General features: G+C 40.9%; 1 protein-coding gene across 1 annotated transcript in view; it reads right to left on the minus strand.

The window, feature by feature from the left end:
• Positions 1 to 21,331, minus strand: part of LOC128666767 (zinc finger protein OZF-like) — a 152,588-nt gene that overhangs the window by 100,916 nt on the left and 30,341 nt on the right. The window contains exons 2-3 of the mRNA XM_053721551.1: positions 9,127 to 9,232; positions 2,765 to 2,869 (exon numbers count right to left, since the gene is read on the minus strand). Coding sequence (XP_053577526.1) covers positions 2,765 to 2,869; positions 9,127 to 9,232 — 211 coding nt within the window. The remainder of the gene's footprint in view (positions 1 to 2,764; positions 2,870 to 9,126; positions 9,233 to 21,331) is intronic.

Raw genomic sequence — 21,331 nt, forward strand, 5'->3', positions numbered from 1 at the left:
TGTCCCACACTTTATAGGCACCTGAAACACACACAACTCATTCAGCGCTGACACAGGGACTGGTTCTGTCACACACTTTATAGGCACCTAAACACACAAACAACTCTTTCAGAGCTGACACAGGGACTGGTTCTGTCACACAATTTATAGGCACCTGAAACACACACAACTCATTCAGCGCTGACACAGGGACTGGTTCTGTCACACACTTTATAGGCACCTGAAACACACATACACAAATCATTCAGCGCTGACACAGGGACTGTTTCTGTCACACACTTTATGGGCACCTGAAACACACACAACTCATTCAGCGCTGACACAGGGACTGGTTCTGTCACACACTTTAAAGGCACCTGAAACACACACACACACAACTCATTCAGTGTTGACACAGGGACTGGTTCTGTCACACACTTTATAGGCACCTGAAATACACACAACTCATTCAGCGCTGACACAGGGACTGGTTCTGTCACACACTTTATAGGCACCTGAAACACACACACAACTCATTCAGCGTTGACACAGGGACTGGTTCTGTCACACACTTTTACAGACAGAACCAGGATAATGTTACTGAGGACCTGCAGAGACTAGGCAGAAGGTAGGAATTACACACAGGGACAGATAGGTCAGTAAAGGGAGTCACTGTGCCGTGATAGTGTATAATGTAACATTCACCTGCAGTGCTCACCTCTCCACTCAACCGGTGAATGCTGCTGTGTGTGTGTGTATGGGGGGGGGGGGAGTAATGTTACTGAGAACATACAGAAGACAAAAGGTAGGAAAATACTCACAGGGCCAGACGGATCAGTAAAGGACGTCACTGTGACCCGACACTGTATAATGTCACTTTTCCCAGCAGAGCTCACCTATCTGCTCAGCCAGTGAATGCTGCAGTGTGTGTGTGAGCGTACTGAGAGCATACAGAAACACAGACAAAAGGTAGGAAAATACTCACAGGGCCAGACGGATCAGTAAAGGACGTCATTGTGCCCTGACACTGTATAATGTCACTTTTCCCAGCAGAGCTCACCTATCTGCTCAGCCAGTGAATGCTGCAGTGTGTGTGTGTGAGCGTACTGAGAGCATACAGAAACACAGACAAAAGGTAGGAAAATATTCACAGGACCAGACGGGTCCCTGACACTGGAATAATGTTACATTTCCCAGCAGTGCTCACCTCTATGATCAGCTTGTGAATGCTGCTACAAGGGAGGGGTAGACTTTTCCTGTAATTGTGTAATTCTATAGAACAAATAAGCCACCAGAAGACTAAGGACTGGAATGTCACCTTTAAAGACATTTATATGCCACCACTTACCCAAACTAAATATTATGGTTTAGTTTCCAAGTGAAGAGATACATTGGTCTGAGCTTCACGCAACCAGTATTGTTAGATTTGGTATTAGAAGTCACTGGTTAAAATATTTATGAAAGACTAATCTGTTATGTACAACTTAATTAGTGGATTACATGCTTATAATGCGTTAATTAGGGGTAAGTAAAAACCTGTAATGTTATTGTTTTAGTTAAAGTGATGGTAAATCCGAGTGTTTAAAAAAGGTGATAAACTTTATCTGTGCTGTGGCAGCGCGCTAAAGTCAGCATCTCCGGGCACACATGGCAAAGTGCTCTTCTTCAATGAGGTGATGTTTCCACCTCTAAACCAATAGCTGTGCGTGTCATATGACATCCTAGCACGCTATTCATTTAGAGATGGCAACGTCACCTCATTGGTAAAGAGCGCTGGAGCCGCTAACTGTAGCGAGGTGCCGTGGCGCAGAAGGGTAAGTTTAGCACCTTTTTTTTTAATAAATGATGACTGAAACTAATTTATTTTTAGTGATGGTAAATCCTAGAGTTTTTTTAAATGCTCTAATATTTTCATCACTTTAAATTATTATTTAGGTAATGATTATTTTTCTCCTATCAATAAAATACAGCAGAAAAGTTGATAAATTATAAATGACTGGATATAGTTCACATCCCAATAATTTCATTATTGTGTATTTATTTCTACAGGTATATAACTAAATTAGTAATTTTCTGATATAACTGGAAAATTTATCTGGAAAGTTATTATTTTACAGTAGAAACTTTTATGTAGAAAACCATGATTTAAATCTGGTTTTACTGTCTAGTGATTTAAACCAAATTCCCCCTGATTAGCTAGAAAGTCAAATTTACCATGATATCACCAGCTGAATATCAAGTGCAAATTTAATTGCACTTTTTAAAAGCTGATGTAAACCATTACTATGAGCAGTAATAGTACCAAACAGCATTACAGGCTCCTTAACCCCATTCCAATAAACACCGTAACTGCCACGCCCCCATAGCATTTAACCCCTAAACTGCCAGGCCTACACAGAAATAACCCCACCACCACTAAACCCCCAAACCATTTAACCATGTTTTCAGGTGCAAGTAACTTTTATTTGAATAAACACATTTCATTGAAAAGTTCCATTTGCGTCCTTACTTTGATGGGGGTTCATTTCTGATTACACATTTTTTTAAATTACATACAGAAATATACATATTTTTTGTCATTCCATAAAAAAATGTAATGTGAACCGTAGTGTAAAAAAGTAGTATATCCCATGTATAGAATGTGCAAGGGCATTCCAGGCTTTAATCAACCCATATTAATATTTTCAAACAATGTTACAGTATGTAAATAAAACACAAGAGTAAATAAACAAATACAGCCAGTCACAGGGACAGGCAGATGTTATTATGTCATATCAGCTCTCACCTCCCCTGTCAGCAGGTACATGATCTGCAGGGTGTGGGTCAGTATTCTCTCTGTTGTCATCTTGTCCCCGGTCATGTGACTCGCTATCAGTGAGTTAGTCACGCGCTGCAAGAGAGAAACGTACAAACATCACTGACCCCTCTCACATCACGTGTGCGTATCCTGTATCTCACTGTCACATCACCTGTGTGTATCCTGTTATCATATTCTGTATCTCACTGTCACATCACGTGTGTGTATCCTGTTATCATATTCTGTATCTCACTGTCACATCACGTGTGCGTATCCTGTTATCATATTGTGTATCTCACTGTCACATCACGTGTGACTATCCTGTTATCATATTGTGTATCTCACTGTCACATCACGTGTGTGTATCCTGTTATCATATTCTGTATCTCACTGTCACATCACGTGTGTGTATCCTGTTATCATATTCTGTATCTCACTGTCACATCACGTGTGACTATCCTGTTATCATATTGTGTATCTCACTGTCACATCACATGTGTGTATCCTGTTATCATATTCTGTATCTCACTGTCACATCACGTGTGTGTATCCTGTTATCATATTCTGTATCTCACTGTCACATCACCTGTGTGTGTATCCTGTTATCATATTCTGTATCTCACTCTCACATCACGTGTGTGTATCCTGTTATCATATTCTGTATCTCACTGTCACATCACGTGTGTGTATCCTGTTATCATATTCTGTATCTCACATCACGTGTGTGTATCCTGTTATCATATTCTGTATCTCACATCACGTGTGTGTATCCTGTTATCATATTCTGTATCTCACTGTCACATCACGTGTGTGTATACTGTTATCATATTCTGTATCTCACTGTCACATCACCTGTGTGTATCCTGTTATCATATTCTGTATCTCACTGTCACATCACGTGTGTATCCTGTTATCATATTCTGTATCTCACTGTCACATCACGTGTGTGTATCCTGTTATCATATTCTGTATCTCACTGTCACATCACCTGTGTGTATCCTGTTATCATATTCTGTATCTCACTGTCACATCACGTGTGTGTATCCTGTTATCATATTCTGTATCTCACTGTCACATCACGTGTGTGTATCCTGTTATCATATTCTGTATCTCACTGTCACATCACGTGTGTGTATCCTGTTATCATATTCTGTATCTCACTGTCACATCACGTGTGTGTATATCCTGTTATCATATTCTGTATCTCACTGTCACATCACGTGTGTGTATATCCTGTTATCATATTCTGTATCTCACTGTCACATCACGTGTGTGTATATCCTGTTATCATATTCTGTATCTCACTGTCACATCACGTGTGTGTATCCTGTTATCATATTCTGTATCTCACTGTCACATCACCTGTGTGTATCCTGTTATCATATTCTGTATCTCACTGTCACATCACCTGTGTGTATCCTGTTATCATATTGTGTATCTCACCGTCACATCACGTGTGTGTATCCTATTATCATATTCTGTATCTCACCGTCACATCACATGTGTGTATCCTGTTATCATATTCTGTATCTCACTGTCACATCACGTGTGCGTATCCTGTTATCATATTCTGTATCTCACTGTCACATCACGTGTGCGTATCCTGTTATCATATTCTGTATCTCACTGTCACATCACGTGTGCGTATCCTGTTATCATATTCTGTATCTCACTGTCACATCACGTGTGCGTATCCTGTTATCATATTCTGTATCTCACTGTCACATCACGTGTGTGTATCCTGTTATCATATTCTGTATCTCACTGTCACATCACCTGTGTGTATCCTGTTATCATATTGTGTATCTCACTGTCACATCACGTGTGTGTATCCTGTTATCATATTCTGTATCTCACTGTCACATCACGTGTGTATCCTGTTATCATATTCTGTATCTCACTGTCACATCACGTGTGTGTATCCTGTTATCATATTCTGTATCTCACTGTCACATCACATGTGTGTATCCTGTTATCATATTCTGTATCTCACTGTCACATCACGTGTGTGTATCCTGTTATCATATTCTGTATCTCACTGTCACATCACGTGTGTGTGTATCCTGTTATCATATTCTGTATCTCACTGTCACATCACGTGTGTGTGTATCCTGTTATCATATTCTGTATCTCACTGTCACATCACGTGTGTGTGTATCCTGTTATCATATTCTGTATCTCACTGTCACATCACGTGTGCGTATCCTGTTATCATATTCTGTATCTCACTGTCACATCACGTGTGTGTATCCTGTTATCATATTCTGTATCTCACTGTCACATCACGTGTGTGTATCCTGTTATCATATTCTGTATCTCACTGTCACATCACCTGTGTGTATCCTGTTATCATATTGCGTATCTCACTGTCACATCACGTGTGTGTATCCTGTTATCATATTCTGTATCTCACTGTCCCATCACGTGTGTGTATCCTGTTATCATATTCTGTATCTCACTGTCACATCACGTGTGTATCCTGTTATCATATTCTGTATCTCACTGTCACATCACGTGTGTGTATCCTGTTATCATATTCTGTATCTCACTGTCACATCACGTGTGTGTATCCTGTTATCATATTCTGTATCTCACTGTCACATCACGTGTGTGTATACTGTTATCATATTCTGTATCTCACTGTCACATCACGTGTGTGTATCCTGTTATCATACTCTGTATCTCACTGTCACATCACGTGTGTGTGTATCCTGTTATCATATTCTGTATCTCACTGTCACATCACCTGTGTGTGTATCCTGTTATCATACTCTGTATCTCACTGTCACATCACCTGTGTGTGTATCCTGTTATCATACTCTGTATCTCACTGTCACATCACGTGTGTGTATCCTGTTATCATATTGTGTATCTCACTGTCACATCACGTGTGTATCCTGTTATCATATTCTGTATCTGTCACATCACGTGTGTGTATACTGTTATCATATTCTGTATCTCACTGTCACATCACCTGTGTGTATCCTGTTATCATATTCTGTATCTCACTGTCACATCACGTGTGTATCCTGTTATCATATTCTGTATCTCACTGTCACATCACGTGTGTGTATCCTGTTATCATATTCTGTATCTCACTGTCACATCACCTGTGTGTATCCTGTTATCATATTCTGTATCTCACTGTCACATCACGTGTGTGTATCCTGTTATCATATTCTGTATCTCACTGTCACATCACCTGTGTGTATCCTGTTATCATATTGCGTATCTCACTGTCACATCACGTGTGTGTATCCTGTTATCATATTCTGTATCTCACTGTCCCATCACGTGTGTGTATCCTGTTATCATATTCTGTATCTCACTGTCACATCACGTGTGTATCCTGTTATCATATTCTGTATCTCACTGTCACATCACGTGTGTGTATCCTGTTATCATATTCTGTATCTCACTGTCACATCACGTGTGTGTATCCTGTTATCATATTCTGTATCTCACTGTCACATCACGTGTGTGTATACTGTTATCATATTCTGTATCTCACTGTCACATCACCTGTGTGTATCCTGTTATCATATTCTGTATCTCACTGTCACATCACGTGTGTGTATCCTGTTATCATACTCTGTATCTCACTGTCACATCACGTGTGTGTGTATCCTGTTATCATATTCTGTATCTCACTGTCACATCACCTGTGTGTGTATCCTGTTATCATACTCTGTATCTCACTGTCACATCACCTGTGTGTGTATCCTGTTATCATACTCTGTATCTCACTGTCACATCACGTGTGTGTGTATCCTGTTATCATATTCTGTATCTCACTGTCACATCACCTGTGTGTATCCTGTTATCATATTGTGTATCTCACTGTCACATCACGTGTGTGTATCCTATTATCATATTCTGTATCTCACTGTCACATCACGTGTGTGTATCCTGTTATCATATTCTGTATCTCACTGTCACATCACGTGTGTGTATCCTATTATCATATTCTGTATCTCACTGTCACATCACGTGTGTGTGTATCCTGTTATCATATTCTGTATCTCACTGTCACATCACGTGTGTGTATCCTGTTATCATATTCTGTATCTCACTGTCACATCACCTGTGTGTATCCTGTTATCATATTCTGTATCTCACTGTCACATCACCTGTGTGTATCCTGTTATCATATTCTGTATCTCACTGTCACATCAGGTGTGTGTGTATCCTGTTATCATATTCTGTATCTCACTGTCACATCACCTGTGTGTATCTTGTTATATCCTCATCATGGTCACATGACAAGACAACCACCATGTGTAATCAATCTGAGCATTTGTGTAAAACTTAATGAGCCTGACATAATAGAAGCTCAATGCCATTGCTGAAACACCACTCTAGATAATGGGCCGTCCTTGTTATATATGCAGGGTATATATCAGCAATTAAGGATAGCATTGCAAAAGGTCAACGTATAGAATAAAATGTTTTATGTACACACAGTATATTATCAAGGGCTACACGACCTAGCATACACTATTTTATATATGCACAGTATATATCAGGAGTTAAGTGCCAAATTGCAAAAGGTCTGTGAACACAATACATTTTTACAAGTATTTAAATGGTCATTTGTTAGCAACATTAAGATTGTTTAGCAGTCCAGAGGCACAACCTCTGAGAAGCTTCTTGAATATTTCCTTTGCTGTGGCAAATTAAGGACAAATATTAATGAGCCCCTGCACTGATCAAGCAATCACTGTGTAACATGTTGCAAGGCACTGTGTAACATGTTGCAAGGTCATGATCTGATCAGAACATATAGAAAGAAGGTTTCAGGCACAGGATGTGAGCAAACTAACCAGCAAGCCGTGTACGTGCAGGTATCATCTTTATACGGCATATGTACATATGCTTATGGCCATTCTATACAATAGCACTTCCTCTTCTGCACTATGTGTTTATACCATATAAATACCAGTTTATCTTTATTAGCCTAAGTCTGACATCACCACATAAGCTGCCTATTGCTGTGTATGTGCGGTATTATCTATATATGACATATGTACATATGCTTATAGCCATTCTATACAATAGCACTTCCTCTTCTGCACTATGTGTTTATACCATATAAATACCAGTTTATCTTTATTAGCCTAAGCCTGACATCACTACATAAGCTGCCTATTGCTGTGTATGTGCGGTATTATCTATATATGACATATGTACATATGCTTATGGTCATTATATACAATAGCACTTCCTCTCCTGCACTATGTGTTTATACCATATAAATACCAGTTTATCTTTATTAGCCTAAGCCTGACATCACTACATAAGCTGCCTATTGCTGTGTATGTGCGGTATTATCTATATATGACATATGTACATATGCTTATAGCCATTCTATACAATAGCACTTCCTCTTCTGCACTATGTGTTTATACCATATAAATACCAGTTTATCTTTATTAGCCTAAGCCTGACATCACTACATAAGCTGCCTATTGCTGTGTATGTGCGGTATTATCTATATATGACATATGTACATATGCTTATGGCCATTCTATACAATAGCACTTCCTCTCCTGCACTATGTGTTTATACCATATAAATACCAGTTTACTCTTTATTAGCCTAAGTCTGACATCACTACATAAGCTGCCTATTGCTGGCCTGTGTATGTGGACTATGGAACAAATAACAAAAGGCTGCTGGGAAATAACGGTCTCTTCAGGTGAAGTTCAACAACAGAATATTCCCAGAACAACTCTACACTTTTGTTTTTGCACAAACACCTTAACCCTTTGAGTGCTAAGCACTTTCCCACCTGTGTGCTAAGGTTTTTTAAAGTTTTTTTTTTTTTTTTTATATTTTTAAAAATATTTTTTTTTTATTTCATATCCCCCAGACATACACTGTTGGAAAGGTTAGGCGATTACCTTTCCAACGGTGGGTCTTGGGGGTCTGTAGCTGCTTAGATGCCTGAGATACAGGCTTCTAAGCAGCATGCCCCCTGCTCCTATATTTAACATTGTTAATGTTAAATAAAGTTGCACGGCGACGTCATCACGTCATTGCACGTGACGTCACCAAGCATAACGTGAAGCCCCGGCAATGCCTGTCGCTATGCAGACCCGATCGTCGGAGTAGGAGCCGGTGGGAGCCCCCAGACCTCCCTCAAAGGGGGAGAGTGCTAGTGACGGCTCTGAGCCATCATTAGCACCTGACAGACAATTTGTGATGGCTCAGAGCCATCATTAGCACTCAAGGGGTTAAACACCGGCTCTTTCTTTACCTCTGAGCATCTGTCACCACTTGTTGCTAAGCAACTAATACACATAATCACTGCAGGAGGTTACCGTGGTGAAGTTATGGTGTTTTCTCACCTCTCCCGTCAGCAGGTAGAGAATCTCCAGGATGTGATTCAGGATCCGCTCAGGCAGCTTCTTCTTTATCTTGTTCATGGTCAGTGATATCGTGTAACACTCATACCTGCGGCCGTGGCACATACATGTCAGAGATTACACACAGACACATATATACATACACAAACTCTACCGCAGAAATAACATAATTTATGCTTACCTGATAAATTCCTTTCTCCTGTAGTGTAGTCAGTCCATGGGTCATCATTACTTATGGGATATTAACTCCTCCCCAACAGGAAGTGCAAGAGGATCACCCAAGCAGAGCTGCTATATAGCTCCTCCCCTCTACGTCACACCCAGTCATTCGACCAGGAACCAAACGATAAAGGAGAAACTATAGGGTGCAGGGTGACTGGAGTATAATTCAAAAATTTAGACCTGCCTTAAAAAACAGGGCGGGCCGTGGACTGACTACACTACAGGAGAAAGGAATTTATCAGGTAAGCATAAATTATGTTTTCTCCTGTTAAGTGTAGTCAGTCCACGGGTCATCATTACTTATGGGATACCAATACCAAAGCTAAGTACACGGATGACGGGAGGGACAGGCAGGATCTCTATACGGAAGGAACCACTGCCTGAAGAACCTTTCTCCCAAAAACAGCCTCCGAAGAAGCAAAAGTGTCAAATTTGTAAAATTTGGAAAAAGTATGAAGAGAAGACCAAGTTGCAGCCTTGCAAATCTGTTCAACAGAGGCCTCGTTCTTAAAGGCCCAAGTGGAAGCCACAGCTCTAGTAGAATGAGCTGTAATCCTTTCAGGAGGTTGCTGTCCAGCAGTCTCATAGGCTAAACGTATTATGCTACGAAGCCAAAAGGATAGAGAGGTAGCAGATGCTTTTTGACCTCTCCTCTGTCCAGAATAAACGACAAACAGGGAAGAAGTTTGTCGAAAATCTTTAGTTGCCTGTAAATAAAATTTCAGGGCTCGGACTACATCTAGATTGTGCAGAAGTCGTTCCTTCTTTGAGGAAGGGTTAGGACACAATGATGGAACAACAATCTCTTGATTGATATTCTTGTTAGTGACTACCTTAGGTAAGAACCCAGGTTTAGTACGCAGAACTACCTTATCTGAATGAAAAATGAGATACGGAGAATCACAATGTAAGGCTGATAATTCAGAGACTCTACGAGCCGAGGAAATAGCCATTAAAAACAGAACTTTCCAAGATAACAGCTTGATATCAATGGAGTGAAGGGGTTCAAACGGAACACCCTGTAAAACGTTAAGAACTAAGTTTAAGCTCCACGGCGGAGCAACAGATTTAAACACAGGCTTAATCCTGGCCAAAGCCTGACAAAAAGCCTGAACGTCTGGAACTTCTGACAGACGCTTGTGTAAAAGGATGGACAGAGCTGAGATCTGTCCCTTTAACGAACTAGCAGATAAACCCTTTTCTAAACCTTCTTGTAGAAAAGACAATATCCTAGGAATCCTAACCTTACTCCATGAGTAACACTTGGATTCGCACCAGTGTAAATATTTACGCCATATCTTATGGTAAATTTTCCTGGTAACAGGTTTCCTAGCCTGTATTAAGGTATCAATTACTGGCTCTGAAAATCCACGCTTTGATAAAATTAAGCGTTCAATTTCCATGCAGTCAGCTTCAGAGAAATTAGGTTTTGATGTTTGAAAGGACCCTGAATTAGAAGGTCCTGTCTCAGAGGCAGAGACCAAGGTGGACAGGATGACATGTCCACTAGATCTGCATACCAGGTCCTGCGTGGCCACGCAGGCGCTATTAGAATCACTGATGCTTTCTCCTGTTTGATCCTTGCAATCAAACGAGGAAGCATCGGGAATGGTGGAAACACATAAGCCATCCTGAAGGTCCAAGGTGCTGTCAAGGCATCTATCAGGACCGCTCCCGGGTCCCTGGACCTGGACCCGTAACGAGGAAGCTTGGCGTTCTGGCGAGACGCCATGAGATCCATATCTGGTTTGCCCCACCGTCGAAGTATTTGGGCAAAGACCTCCGGATGAAGTTCCCACTCCCCCGGATGAAAAGTCTGGCGACTTAGGAAATCCGCCTCCCAGTTGTCCACTCCTGGGATGTGGATCGCTGACAGGTGGCAAGAGTGAGACTCTGCCCAGCGAATTATCTTTGATACTTCCATCATCGCTAGGGAACTTCTTGTCCCTCCCTGATGGTTGATGTAAGCCACAGTCGTGATGTTGTCCGACTGAAACCTGATAAACCTCAGAGTTGCTAACTGAGGCCAAGCCAGTAGGGCATTGAGAACTGCTCTCAATTCCAGAATGTTTATTGGAAGGAGACTCTCCTCTTGAGTCCATGATCCCTGAGCCTTCAGGGAATTCCAGACAGCGCCCCAACCTAGAAGGCTGGCGTCTGTAGTTACAATTGTCCAGTCTGGTCTGCTGAAGGGCATCCCCCTGGACAGATGCGGCCGAGAAAGCCACCATAGAAGAGAATCTCTGGTCTCCTGATCCAGATTCAGCATAGGGGACAAATCTGAGTAATCCCCATTCCACTGACTTAGCATGCACAATTGCAGCGGTCTGAGGTGCAGGCGTGCAAAAGGAACTATGTCCATTGCCGCTACCATTAAGCCGATTACGTCCATGCATTGAGCCACTGACGGGTGTTGAATGGAATGAAGGACACGGCAAGCATTTAGAAGCTTTGTTAACCTGTCCTCTGTCAGGTAAATTTTCATTTCTACAGAATCTATAAGAGTCCCCAAGAAGGGAACTCTTGTGAGTGGTAAGAGAGAACTCTTCTCCTCGTTCACTTTCCACCCATGCGACCTTAGAAAAGCCAGTACTAACTCTGTATGAGACTTGGCAGTTTGAAAGCTTGACGCTTGTATCAGAATGTCGTCTAGGTACGGAGCTACCGAAATTCCTCGCGGTCTTAGTACCGCCAGAAGAGAGCCCAGAACCTTTGTAAAGATTCTTGGAGCCGTAGCCAACCCGAAGGGAAGAGCTACAAACTGGTAATGCCTGTCTAGGAAGGCAAACCTTAGATACCGGTAATGTTCTCTGTGAATCGGTATGTGAAGGTAAGCATCCTTTAAATCCACTGTGGTCATGTACTGACCTCTTTGGATCATGGGTAAGATTGTCCGAATAGTTTCCATCTTGAACGATGGAACTCTTAGGAATTTGTTTAGGATCTTTAAATCCAATATTGGTCTGAAGGTTCCCTCTTTTTTGGGAACCACAAACAGATTTGAGTAAAACCCTTGTCCGTGTTCCGACCGCGGAACTGGGTGGATCACTCCCATTAGTAAAAGGTCTTGTACACAGCGTAGAAACGCCTCTTTCTTTATCTGGTTTGTTGACAACCTTGAAAGGTGAAATCTCCCTTGTGGAGGAGAAGCTTTGAAGTCCAGAAGATATCCCTGAGATATGATCTCCAACGCCCAGGGATCCTGGACATCTCTTGCCCAAGCCTGGGCGAAGAGAGAGAGTCTGCCCCCCACTAGATCCGCTTCCGGATCGGGGGCCCTCACTTCATGCTGTCTTAGGGGCAGCAGCAGGTTTTCTGGCCTGCTTGCCCTTGTTCCAGGTCTGGTTAGGTTTCCAGCCTTGTCTGTAGCGAGCAACAGCTCCATCCTGTTTTGGAGCAGAGGAAGTTGATGCTGCTCCTGCCTTGAAGTTACGAAAGGCACGAAAATTAGACTGTCTAGCCCTAGGTTTGGCTCTGTCTTGAGGCAGGGCATGGCCTTTACCTCCCGTAATATCAGCGATAATTTCTTTCAAACCGGGCCCAAATAAAGTCTGCCCCTTGAAAGGTATGTTAAGTAATTTCGATTTAGAAGTTACATCAGCTGACCAGGATTTTAGCCACAGCGCTCTGCGTGCCTGAATGGCGAATCCGGAATTCTTAGCCGTAAGTTTAGTTAGATGTACTACGGCATCAGAAATAAATGAATTAGCTAGCTTAAGGGTTTTAAGCTTAAGTGAAATCTCATCTAATGTCGCTGAGTCCAGGGTGTCTTCCAGAGACTCAAACCAAAATGCAGCCGCAGCCGTGACAGGCGCAATGCATGCAAGGGGTTGTAATATAAAACCTTGTTGAACAAACATTTTCTTAAGGTAACCCTCTAACTTTTTATCCATTGGATCTGAAAAAGCACAGCTATCCTCCACCGGGATAGTGGTACGCTTAGCTAAAGTAGAAACTGCTCCCTCCACCTTAGGGACCGTTTGCCATAAGTCCCGTGTGGTGGCGTCTATTGGAAACATTTTTCTGAATATAGGAGGGGTTGAGAAAGGCACACCGGGTCTGTCCCACTCCTTAGTAATAATTTCAGTAAGTCTCTTAGGTATAGGAAAAACGTCAGTACTCGTCTGTACCGCAAAATATTTATCCAACCTACACATTTTCTCTGGGATTGCAACTGTGTTACAATCATTCAGAGCCGCTAACACCTCCCCTAGCAACACACGGAGGTTTTCCAGCTTAAACTTAAAATTTGAAATGTCTGAATCCAATTTATTTGGATCAGATCCGTCACCCGCAGAATGAAGCTCTCCGTCCTCATGCTCTGCATATTGTGACGCAGTATCAGACATGGCCCTAGCATTATCAGTATGCTCTGTTCTCATCCCAGAGTGATCTCGTTTACCTCTAAGTTCTGGCAATTTAGACAAAACTTCAGTCATAACATTAGCCATGTCTTGTAAAGTGATTTGTAATGGCCGCCCTGATGTACTTGGCGTTACAATATCACGCACCTCCTGAGCGGGAGATGCAGGTACTGACACGTGAGGCAAGTTAGTCGGCATAACTTCCCTCTCGTTGTCTGGTGAATGTTGCTTAACATGTACAGATTGACTTTTAATTAAAGTAGCATCAATGGAATTAGTACATAAATTTCTATTGGGCTCCACCTCGGCTTTTGAACATATTGCACAAAGAGTTTCCTCTGTGTCAGACATGTTTAAACAAACTAGCAATTAGACTAGCAAGCTTGGAAATACTTTTCAACTAAATTTACAAGCAATATGTAAAAACGTTACTGTGCCTTTAAGAAGCACACAAAAACTGTCACAGTTGAATAACAATGAACCGGATTAGTTATATAAACCAAAATTAGCAAAGGATTGCACACATTAGCAATGGATGATTAACCCTTAATATCAGAAAAAAAACGTATAACAATTGACAATATAAACGTTTTTATCACAGTCAAGCACAGTCTCACAGGTCTGCTGTGAGTGATTACCTCCCTCAAAACTAGTTTTGAAGACCCTTGAGCTCTGTGGAGAGTCCTGGATCATGCAGGGAGAAAAAGACAGACTGTGACTGAATTTCTGATGCGTAGTAAAAGCGTCAAAATAGGCCCCTCCCACTCACACTACAACAGTGAGGGGAGCTCAGTAAACTGTTTTAATTTAAAACAACGACAGCCATGTGGAAAATAAAGCCCAAAACAATTTTCACCAAGTACCTCAGATAATTAAACGATTTAACATGCCAGCAAACGTTTAAAATCTAATATATGAAATGTCTTTAAAAAGCCTGCTGCTAGTCGCTCCCACTGCAAGTTAGGCTAAAAGATATATGCATACAGTATTTTCCCAGTGAAGTGCCATTCCCCAGAAATACTTAAGTGTTAACATATATACATGTCAGCCTGATACCAGTTGCTACTACTGCATTTAAGGCTGTACTTACATTATATCGGTATTAGCAGTATTTTCAAAGTCAATTCCATTCCTTAGAAAATAATATACTGCAACATACCTCTTTGCAGGTGAACCTGCCCGCTGTCCCCTGATCTGAAGTTACCTTACTCCTCAGAATGGCCGAGAACAGCAAACGGATCTTAGTTACGTCCGCTAAGATCATATACAAAAACTCAGGTAGATTCTTCTTCAAATTCTGCCTGAGAAGGAAACAACACACTCCGGTGTCGTTTAAAATAACAAACTTTTGATTGAAGATATAAAAAACTAAGTTTAATCACCACAGTCCTCTCACACATCCTATCTATTAGTTGGGTGCAAGAGAATGACTGGGTGTGACGTAGAGGGGAGGAGCTATATAGCAGCTCTGCTTGGGTGATCCTCTTGCACTTCCTGTTGGGGAGGAGTTAATATCCCATAAGTAATGATGACCCGTGGACTGACTACACTTAACAGGAGAAATATATGTATACCACACACATATGTAACTATATATCATAGAAAAGTTACCTCTGCCTCACACACACATCCCTATATAGCCTGGTTCCCTCTGCTTCATACATAGTCCATTCACCAGTGTACCTTATACATTACAGATAGTTAATACTATAAAAAAAACTCCCTCTACATACAGATATATTACATCATACATATATTACAGAGAGATTCCCTCTGAATCTCTCACGCTCAGCCCACTTGCCGGCACCTTATATAAAGATATATAATATTATTAAGAGATTCCTTCTGCCTCACATGCAAACAGCTCCTCCCCCTGCACCTTATAAACTGATGAATAATATTATACATAGATTCCCTCTGTATCACACACACAGCCCCCTCTCTAGTGCTTTATATACAGATATATAATATTATAGAGAGATTCCCTCTGTATCACACACACAGCCCCCTCCCCAGTGCTTTATTTACATATATATAATATTATAGATTCCCTCTGTATCACACACACACAGCCCCCTCCCCAGTGCTTTATATACATATATATAATATTATAGATTCCCTCTGTATCACACACAGCCCCCTCTCCAGTGCTTTATATACAGATATATAATATTATAGATTCCCTCTGTATCACACACACATCCCCCTCCCCAGTGCTTTATATACAGATATATAATATTATAGATTCCCTCTGTATCACACACACAGCCCCCTCTCCAGTGCATTATATACAGATATATATTATAGATAGATTCCCTCTGTATCACACACACAGTCCCCTCTCCAGTGCTTTATATATAGATATATAATATTATAGATAGATTCCCTCTGTATCACACACGCACAGCCCCTCTCCAGTGCTTTATATACAGATATATAATATTATAGATAGATTCCCTCTGTATCATACACACTGCCCCTCTCCAGTGCTTTATATACAGATATATAATATTATAGATAGATTCCCTCTGTATCACACACAGAGCCCCCTCTCCAGTGCTTTATATACAGATATATAATATTATAGATAGATTCCCTCTGTATCACACACACAGCCCCTCTCCAGTGCCTTATATACAGATATATAATATTATAGATAGATTCCCTCTGTATCACACACACAGCCCCTCTCCAGTGCCTTACAGGGAGTGCAGAATTATTAGGCAAATTAGTATTTTGACCACATCATCCTCTTTATGCATGTTGTCTTACTCCAAGCTGTATAGGCTCGAAAGCCTACTACCAATTAAGCATATTAGGTGATGTGCATCTCTGTAATGAGAAGGGGTGTGGTCTAATGACATCAACACCCTATATCAGGTGTGCATAATTATTAGGCAACTTCCTTTCCTTTGGCAAAATGGGTCAAAAGAAGGACTTGACAGGCTCAGAAAAGTCAAAAATAGTGAGATATCTTGCAGAGGGATGCAGCACTCTTAAAATTGCAAAGCTTCTGAAGCGTGATCATCAAACAATCAAGCGTTTCATTCAAAATAGTCAACAGGGTCGCAAGAAGCGTGTGGAAAAACCAAGGCGCAAAATAACTGCCCATGAACTGAGAAAAGTCAAGCGTGCAGCTGCCAAGATGCCACTTGCCACCAGTTTGGCCATATTTCAGAGCTGCAACATCACTGGAGTGCCCAAAAGCACAAGGTGTGCAATACTCAGAGACATGGCCAAGGTAAGAAAGGCTGAAAGACGACCACCACTGAACAAGACACACAAGCTGAAACGTCAAGACTGGGCCAAGAAATATCTCAAGACTGATTTTTCTAAGGTTTTATGGACTGATGAAATGAGAGTGAGTCTTGATGGGCCAGATGGATGGACCCGTGGCTGGATTGGTAAAGGGCAGAGAGCTCCAGTCCGACTCAGACGAAAGCAAGGTGGAGGTGGAGTACTGGTTTGGGCTGGTATCATCAAAGATGAGCTTGTGGGGCCTTTTCGGGTTGAGGATGGAGTCAAGCTCAACTCCCAGTCCTACTGCCAGTTTCTGGAAGACACCTTCTTCAAGCAGTGATACAGGAAGAAGTCTGCATCCTTCAAGAAAAACATGATTTTCATGCAGGACAATGCTCCATCACACGCGTCCAAGTACTCCACAGCGTGGCTGGCAAGAAAGGGTATAAAAGAAGAAAATCTAATGACATGGCCTCCTTGTTCACCTGATCTGAACCCCATTGAGAACCTGTGGTCCATCATCAAATGTGAGATATACAAGGAGGGAAAACAGTACACCTCTCTGAACAGTGTCTGGGAGGCTGTGGTTGCTGCTGCACGCAATGTTGATGGTGAACAGATCAAAACCCTGACAGAATCCATGGATGGCAGGCTTTTGAGTGTCCTTGCAAAGAAAGGTGGCTATATTGGTCACTGATTTGATTTTGTTTTGTTTTTGAATGTCAGAAATGTATATTTGTGAATGTTGAGATGTTATATTGGTTTCACTGGTAAAAATAAATAATTGAAATGGGTATATATTTGTTTTTTGTTAAGTTGCCTAATAATTATGCACAGTAATAGTCACCTGCATACACAGATATCCCCCTAAAATAGCTACAACTAAAAACAAACTAAAAACTACTTCCAAAACTATTCAGCTTTGATATTAATTAGTTTTTTGGGTTCATTGAGAACATGGTTGTTGTTCAATAATAAAATGAATCCTCAAAAATACAACTTGCCTAATAATTCTGCACTCCCTGTATATACAGATACATAATATTATAGATAGATTCCCTCTGTATCACACACACAGCCCCCTCTCCAGTACCTTATATACAGATATATAATATTATAGATTCCCTCTGTATTACACACACAGCCCCCTCTCCAGTGCTTTATATACAGATATATAATATTATAGATAGATTCCCTCTGTATCACACACACAGTCCCCTCGCCAGTGCTTTATATACAGATATATAATATTATAGATTCCCTCTGTATCACACACACAGCCCCCTCTCCAGTGCTTTATATACAGATATATAATATTATAGATTCCCTCTGTATCACACACACACACACAGCCCCCTCTCCAGTACCCCACAGCCCCCTCTCCAGTACCTTATATACAGATATATAATATTATAGATTCCCTCTGTATCACACACACAGCCCCTCTCCAGTGCTTTATATAGAGATAACATAATTTATGTAAGAACTTACCTAATAAATTAATTTCTTTCATATTACCATGAGCCAGTGACGTATGGGATATACAATCCTACCAGGAGGGGCAAAGTTTCCCAAATCTCAAAATGCCTATAAATACACCCCTCACCACACCCACAATTCAGTTTAACGAATAGTCAAGTAGTGGGGTGATAAGAAAGGAGTAAAAAGCATCAACAAAGGAATTTTTAAATAATTGTGCTTTATACAAATAAATCATAACCACCATAAAAAGGGTGGGCCTCATGGACTTTTGCCAATATGAAAGAAATTAATTTATCAGGTAAGTTCTTACATAAATTATGTTTTCTTTCATGTAATTGGCAAGAGTCCATGAGCTAGTGACGTATGGGATAGCAATACCCAAGAAGTGGCACTCCACGCAAGAGTCACTAGAGAGGGAGGGATAAATTAAAAACAGCCATTTCGCTAAAAAAAAATAATCTAAAACCCAAATATAAGTTTATTCTCATAAATAAAAGGAAAAAAACGTAAATCATAAGCAGAAGAATCAAACTGAAACAGCTGCCTGAAGAACTTTTCTACCAAAAACTGCTTCCGAAGAAGCAAATACATCAAAATGGCAGAATTTAGTAAATGTATGCAAAGAAGACCAACCTGCTGCTTTGCAAATCTGATAAACTGAAGCTTCATTCTTAAAAGCCCAAGAAGTAGAGACCTATCTAGTAGAATGAGCTGTAATTCTCTGAGGTGGGGCCTTACTCAACTCCAAATAAGCTTGATGAATCAAAAGCTTTAACCACAATGCCAAAGCCTTCTGACCTTTCCTGGAACCAGAAAAGATAACAAATAGACTAGAAGTCTTTCTGAAATCTTTAGTAGCTTCAACATAATATTTCAGAGCTCTCACCACACCCAAAGAATTTAAAGATCTCTCCAAAGAATTCTTAGGATTAGGACACAAAGAAGGGACAACAATTTCTCTATTAATGTTGTTAGAATTCACAACCTTAGGTAAGAATTTAATTGAAGTCCACAAAACTGCCTATCCTGATGGAAAATCAGAAAAGGAGATTCACAAGAGAGAGCAGATAATTCAGAAACTCTTCTAGCAGAACAGATGGCCAAAAGGAACAACACTTTCCAAGAAAGTAGTTTAATGCCCAAAGAATGCATAGGCTCAAATGGAGGAGCCTGTAAAGCCTTCAAAACCAAATTAAGACTCCAAGGAGGAGAGATTGATTTAATGACAGGCATGATATGAACCAAAGCCTGTACAACAGTGAATATCAGGAAGTTTAACAATTTTTCTGTGGAATAAAACAGAAAGAGCAGAGATTTGTCCTTTCAATGAACTTGCAGACAAACCTTTATCCAAATCATCCTGAAGAAACTATAAAATTCTAGGAATTCTAAAAGAATGTCAAGAGAATTTATGAGAGGAACACCATGAAATGTAAGTCTTCAAAACTCAATAATTAATCTTTCTAGAAACAGATTTACGAGCCTGTAAACATAGCATTAATCACTGAATCGGAGAAACCTCTATGAATAAGCACTAGGCGTTCAATTTACATACCTTTGAATTAATGATTTGAGATCCTGATGGAAAACTGACCTTGAGACAGAAGGTCCGGTCTTAATGGAAGTGGCCAAGGTTGGCAACTGGACATCCGAACAAGATCCGCATACCAAAACCTGTGAGGCCAAGCTGGAGCCACAAGCAACACAAATGATTGTTCCATGATGATTTTGGAGATCACTCTTGGAAGAAGAACTAGAGGCGGGAAAATATAAGCAGGTTGATAACTCCAAGGAAGTGTCAATGCATCCACTGCTTCCGCCTGAGGATCCCTGGACCTGGACAGGTACCTGGGAAGTTTCTTGTTTAGATGAGATGCCATCAGATCTATTTCTGGAAGACCCCACATCTGAACAATTTGAGAAAACACATCTGGGTGGAGAGACCACTCTCCAGGATGTAAAGTCTGACGACTGAGATAATCCGCTTCCCAGTTGTCTATATCTGGGATATGAACCGCAGAAATTTGACAGGAGCTGGAATCCGCCCAAACAAGTATCCGAGATACTTCTTTCATAGCTTGAGGACTGTGAGTCCCACCCTGATAATTGACATATGCCACAGTTGTGATATTGTCTGTCTGAAAACAAATGAACGGTTCTCTCTTCAATAGAGGCCAAAACTGAAGAGCCCTGAGAATCGCACGGAGTAACAAAATATGTATTGGTAATCTCGCCTCTTGCGATTTCCAAACCCCTTGTGCTGTCAGAGATCCCCAAACAGCTCCCCAACCTGAAAGACTCGCATCTGTTGTGATCACAGTCCAGGTTGGACGAACAAAAGAGGCCCATAGAACAATACGATGGTGATCTAACCACCAAGTAAGAGATAGTCGAACATTGTGATTTAAGGATATTAATTGTGATTTCCTGGTATAATCCCTGCACCATTGGTTCATCATACAAAGCTGGAGAGGCCTCATATGAAAACGAGCAAAGGGGATCGCGTCCGATGCTGCAGTCACGAGACCTAAAATTTCCATGCACATAGCTACTGAAGGGAATGACTGAGACTGAAGTTTCTGACAGGCTGCAACCAATTTCAAACGTCTCTTGTCCGTTAGAGACAAAGTCATGGACACTGAATCTATATGGAAACCTAAAAAGGTTACCCTTGTCTGAGGAATCAAATAATTTTTTGGTAAATTGATCCTCCAACCATGTTTTTGAAGAAACAACACTAGATTTGTGTGAGATTCTGCAGAACGTAAAGACTGAGCAAGTACCAAGATATCGTCCAAATAAGGAAACACTGCAATACCCCGCTCTCTGATTACAGAGAGAAGGGCACAGAGAACCTTTGAAAAGATTCTTGGAACTGT

Source organism: Bombina bombina, chromosome 7 (genome assembly GCF_027579735.1).
Source record: "Bombina bombina isolate aBomBom1 chromosome 7, aBomBom1.pri, whole genome shotgun sequence".
Classification (NCBI taxonomy): domain Eukaryota; kingdom Metazoa; phylum Chordata; class Amphibia; order Anura; family Bombinatoridae; genus Bombina; species Bombina bombina.